The sequence below is a fragment of the Stegastes partitus genome, unplaced genomic scaffold, assembly GCF_000690725.1.
Source record: "Stegastes partitus isolate 25-593 unplaced genomic scaffold, Stegastes_partitus-1.0.2 Scaffold1936, whole genome shotgun sequence".
Lineage (NCBI taxonomy): Eukaryota > Metazoa > Chordata > Actinopteri > Pomacentridae > Stegastes > Stegastes partitus.
Genome location: NW_007579667.1, coordinates 1 through 5,657, shown reverse-complemented (window position 1 = coordinate 5,657; position 5,657 = coordinate 1). Strand labels below are relative to the sequence as shown.

Below are 5,657 nucleotides of genomic sequence, written 5' to 3'. Positions count from 1 at the left end.
CAACAACAACAACAACAACAACAACAGGTTGTGAAAATGTTCAGGACCCAGAACTCAACAAGTGAACCAAGTCTAAGAGTATAAACTCTGTTCACATCTGAAGTCTATGTTCTTGTTCCTATCTGTGGTGAACTGCTTCTCCTACGACATCATCCACCCTCCAACTTTCTGCACAGCTCTGACCAGGTCCTGTGATATTAGCTCCCGTCCAGTCCCAGTGGTCAGTCTGGTGCAGTTACTGTGGACCTTGTGTTCCAATAAATAATAAGAAAACGAGAAGATTCAAACCCTGTGAGGCCACAGTTCTAACCACTGCTCCACCGTACCACCTCCAAGCTTCATGTCTTCATGAAAACTACTTTTGGCACAAACCAGCCGGGAACATCCCAGGAGAACACCATAACCACGGACACACCAAAAGCAGAGGAATAGAAATAATTACAGCCACTGATGTAAAACCCACAGCCAGAAAACGCAAAAACTAAAACAACTGCCAGGTTTCCAACTTTCCGACAGTCCTTTAACTGCTCATCTGTGACGTTAAACCAGGAAAAAACAACCAAATCTGACCTGAAAATCAAGATTATTCATCAAACCCAGGCTCCGTTACCGGATTCTGGAAAACATGTAAAGACTCACAAACGCAGCTGTGACGTTCTGACCGAGTCTTCACGACACGTCTACAACATACACATAATAAACAGACCAACAGCTGAAACCAATAACAGTAGAAACAATGAAGACGAAACAAAGCAGAGGACTGAAAGTATAAAACATGTGTAGGCTTCAGCTGAGATTTAAAAGACAGACATCAGACGGTTCAGCAGCTGAGAAGCAAAAGGCAGGAAGTACTCGATCTTCTAGACCATGTGACACAGGATACAGGTGTGTCCAGGTGTTACCTCCTTGTCCAGAGAGGCCTCCAGGTGTAGAGGTTTGTCCGACATCAGAAACTGTCTGGTGGTTTCTGCTGTCGGCTGAGGACCTGGTTTCTCTGGAGCATATTGAACCTTCCTGATCACCAGACGCACCGAGTTCCTGCAACAACAAAACACGTTTTAACTCACTGAGGTCCATGTTTCTCTGCAACATCATGTCCTGGAGCTCTGTGGAACCAGAAAGACAAGAAGGAGGAGAGACACCTCAGAGACGTCTTCAGTCAGCAGGACTCAGAGCCATGGAGACCAGAGAAGAAATGTTTCTTTGATTATTTATTTTACAAAATTGTAAAAACCAGGAGACATCATGTCTCCAGATGCTAAACCCTGGAGCTCATGTCTCCTGGTCCTGCAGATGTTGAACTATCTCCATGTCTCCAGACTGTTCCTCTCTGCTCTGCTCATCAGCTGTAGAAAGATGTTCCACCATCAGATGTAGAAAGATGTTCCACCATCAGATGAATGTATCTCCACCAGCTGGCTCCTCTGGTCTCTGGTTCTGATCCGTGCTGCATCTACTCATTGATCCAGTAGGATGGATTCTCCTTCAGTCTCTCTGAGGAAACTCTGGCTGCAGCTCACCTGAAGCTCTCTGAATGTTTCCTGTTGGTCTCAGCTGGGTCAGTGGTGGAGGATCAGAACCAGGAGGAGGAAGGTTCTGGTTCTACAGGATCAGAACCAGGAGGAGGAGGGTTCTGGTTCTACAGGGTCAGAACCAGGAGGAGGAAGGTTCTGGTGTATTTTATTAAGTTATTTAAATGAGACGTGCAGAAGAAATGTGCCTGTTTCACATATTTAACTTCAGCCCGTGTCGTCGTGCTGTCGGGGTTACGGTTCAGGTTCAGGTTTAGGGTCATGGTCAGGTTTAGGGTTCAGGTTCAGGTTTAGTGTTTAGGGTTTAGGGTTTAGGGTCAGGGTTAGGCGATGCTCCACTGATTCCTCTTTCATTCATCATTCAGGTCCGTGTGGTGCCGGAGGACGGGGAGTGTCACTGGGCAGCACTTTTACCTTTTGTGGATCTTTTCTTCAACGTTTTCTGCGCAGAAAGCTTTCACCTCGAAGTCGACGCCGCAGGCCTGAAGACAGGACGGACAGAGAGAGCTTCAGACTTGAGGGTAAACAAGTTGTACTGAGGCTGCAGGCTCGGTCCGTTACCTTCCCGGTGTCCTCTGGTCCCGGCTGCAGCGTGACCGAACACGGCAGGTTCAGAGGAATCTGAAACATAAGAACAAACGCTGAAAACAGCCGGAAAGGCTTCTGATACACGAGGGTGAAGACTCTGTCTGTGTAGCAGTCAGTCAGAACCAGAACAGAACCATGACTGATGGGTCTAAAGGAGACGCTCGGAGCTGCAAAAGCAAACTGTGACTCTGTGAGTGTCGCTAGTTTAAATCTCATCAGCCGTCTGAACACCTTCATGGCTCATATTTCAGACTCGTGGCTGCATTTCATTCATGTTATTTCAAACCCAGATGGACCCACTGACAGAACCCGGCCAACACACCCCACGTCACACAGAGTTTAACCCGCTGACCTCCAGAACCCACCAGCTGGTCGTTCCCTTTAAAAGCTCCAGAATGACTTAATTCAGCCAGAAAAACCTGGATCAGACAGAACCGTTGGTTCTTGAAGGAATCATCTGGGACGTGATGTTTCATCAGAACAACGGACCGCATCTGAGCTTCTAGTCGTACTTCATCTCAGTTCATGTCTCATCTGAATTTAACACCATTTTCACTAATCAGGTTCAGTAGAACCAGAACCTTCCTCCTCCTGGTTCTGATCCTGTAGAACCAGAACCTTCCTCCTCCTGGTTCTGATCCTCCACCACTGACCCAGCTGTGACCAACAGGAAACATTCAGAGAGCTTCTTCAGAGAGACTGAAGGAGAATCCATCCTACTGGATCAATGAATGGATGCAGCATGGATCAGAACCAGAGGAGCTGGTTCTACTTACATGTTCAGCCTTCACCTGAAACTGATGTTTTGACCCACTGTACTCATAACTCTCATTTAGCGAAGCGCTGACGGGTTGGAGTCCTGTGACTCCATCAGATGGAGATGAACCCGGTGAACCGGGTCGTACCTCGAAGGTGAACGGGTAGGCGTGTTCTCCCAGTTTCTTAATGAGGCGCTCCTGAAGGCGAGTCAGACTCTTCTTCTCTTCGGGCAGCGGAGGAAACGCCTGGATGTTCGCCACAAACAGATCCTTCCGAAACGTCAACCCGAGGACGTCCAGATCCTCACGACCGTAACGGAAGGCGCAGGTCAGCGTGACGAACACTGGCCAGGAAACAACAGACACTGTTAGTAGGCTAGCAGTTTCCCCCTGCTTCCAGTTTGTGCTAAGCTACGCTAACACAATCCTCTCTGTTTACTGCAGTGAGAGAATTTAGTGTAAAAGATAAAGAGCTGCATGTTTGATTAGAAACAGCAGTGGCTCCACAGCGCTTCCCTGAGGGACGCCATGAGAAGGTTTCACTCCACGCCAGTTTGTTCTGTGTGTCCTGTTCTGGTGTGTTTGTGAATTCCTGCGTGATTTGACATCTTAAGGCACCAAAACATGCAAACAGATGAAACATTCAACTTCCACAGCGTTTTTTAAACGTTTTCTCCTGCAACTTTTTTGACAATATATTTTGACAAAGCAGCACAAATTTAAAGGCTATGAGTCAAAACGTTGGTATCAAATCGAACAATGTGCCGCAACACGCTAAACTCCAGCTCCACGTTTTCAACCGTATATGAGACGACATTTTTAAGAACGTTTTTATCAACAGTTTTACGACATGCTGCGCTACAACACTGTTCAACACACACTCGACCACATCGTCTACGGCGTCAGCGACATTTTCCACACGACTGTTCACATCGTAACACAAAAGGACATTTTCTTCGTTTAAAAAAGAAAACAAAACGTGTTACAGCATTTTCAGAGACCAGCTGTTCGACACTTATGAACGACAGCCTTCTTCACAAAACTGATCGACTTCTCTGATTGGCTGAACTTTGACATGACGCTGAGGACATTTAACCTGCTGATGTGCTGAACTTCTCACCTTTCCTCTCCTTCAGGTATTCTGGGTCGATCAGAACGACGCCGTCTGCAGGAACAGAACATGAGAAAGGACAAGCGGCTGGTGAATACCAGAATCTAAACTATGTCAGTGAAGCTTCACCGTAACGGAGAAACAAGTGGAAAGCTCACCGACAGGTTCCACCAGGTCCACGTGGTCCACAAAGTCTCTCTTCCCCAGATAGACGGTGAGCTGAGAGCAAGCAAACAGCATCCTCTAGTCGACACACTTCACAGGAAACCAGGGAACAGAATAAAGAAGAACACTCACCTTTCCATTGGGACTGGCTTTCTTAAACACTCTGAAACAAACAGAAACAAAAACAGGTTTTCACAGGTTTCTATTCTGACATTAATGTGAAACATCGACTAGAAACGTGTCCTCGGATCCGTTCAGCGTGTTTAAAAGCACTCTGAGGTTTCCACACGTCTGTCACATGTTTCAGTACAGCGAAGAGAAACCATCATTTCTATACAATTCTAATAACTTGTTTAACTGTACACTAAATTGAATAATTCATCCCACTCTCACCCAACCGGTCGAGGCAGATGGCCGTCCCTCCCTGAGCCTGGTTCTGTCGGAGGTTTTTTTCCCCTGTGGGGGTTTTCGGTTCCGTCCCACCAGCAGACTGCTGAAGCTTATAGAGAATCCAGATGTTTGGATTGTTGGGTGTTTCTGTTTCTGCCTTTGTGAAGCGCTATGAGATGACTGTTGTTGTAAATATGCGCTATACAAATAAAACTGAATTGAATTGAATTGAATTGAATTGAATTGAATTTCTGGCCACATGGTCCTCAGGACATCTGGTCTCTGTTCCTGGTGGAGTGTTTCATCATCATCTTCACCGTCCTCTTCCTCCTGATGCTGTGACATCATTAGCCCCGCCCCCTCTCTGTTAATGCTGTCATAAATTAGCCTCCATTAGCTCTCAGCTTCCTCCTGAGTGGATCTTTATCAATCAGCAGCATCAGGACGCCGTTTTACCGGAAACCGCCGGGACTCCAGGGAGCGCGCTCAGAGCACGACTACCTGCTCTTCAGCGCCTCTGCAATTAGTCCAATTAAATTTTAACACAGAGCAGCGATGCAGATCCACTCTGAGGCGATTAGACTCCAGAAGAAATATAGAGCATTTCATGAAGCACTGATGGTCTGATCAGAGGGAGAAGACGAGCTCTGTCAACAGCATTAAAGATTCATGAGGAAGACACCAGCTGAACATCCAGAGCTCATTTACAACCTGAACACAGAAGGTCCTGAAGATCCACATTAAACAGCTGCTGAAGGCATTTTGCTTTCCCGAGACAAACATCTAAGACTCTAACATATTCCACCATTTTCACATCATCTGGTCAGAAGCCCAGCAGCCCGACAGTCCAGGAAGCTTCTGTTGGACCAGAAGTCTCTGCTCCATGTGACTGAGCAGCAGCTTTCAGGAGTTCTGCAACTTGAACATGAACTTTTGTTTTAGATGTTTCTGTTGTTGGTAAAGTTCCAACTGTGTGAAAGCAAAGAAACAAAACTCACATTAAAAAAACATTTAAAGAACATCATCAACAAGATCATCTTTACAATGTGAGAAAACCCAGAGTCCAAAACGGTCACGTCAGTTTTATCCGTCCATCCACCGCTCAATCCTCAC

General features: G+C 46.4%; 1 protein-coding gene across 1 annotated transcript in view; it reads right to left on the bottom strand.

Annotated features, from left to right (window-relative positions):
* arrb1 (arrestin, beta 1) overlaps positions 1–4,317 on the bottom strand; it is a gene marked incomplete at its 5' end in the record, with an annotated part of 8,994 nt that extends 4,677 nt beyond the window's left edge. The window contains 7 exons of the mRNA XM_008303093.1: positions 903–1,038; positions 1,947–2,014; positions 2,094–2,153; positions 3,026–3,222; positions 3,999–4,043; positions 4,148–4,208; positions 4,287–4,317. Coding sequence (XP_008301315.1) covers positions 903–1,038; positions 1,947–2,014; positions 2,094–2,153; positions 3,026–3,222; positions 3,999–4,043; positions 4,148–4,208; positions 4,287–4,317 — 598 coding nt within the window. The remainder of the gene's footprint in view (positions 1–902; positions 1,039–1,946; positions 2,015–2,093; positions 2,154–3,025; positions 3,223–3,998; positions 4,044–4,147; positions 4,209–4,286) is intronic.
* Positions 4,318–5,657: the final 1,340 nt, after the last annotated feature.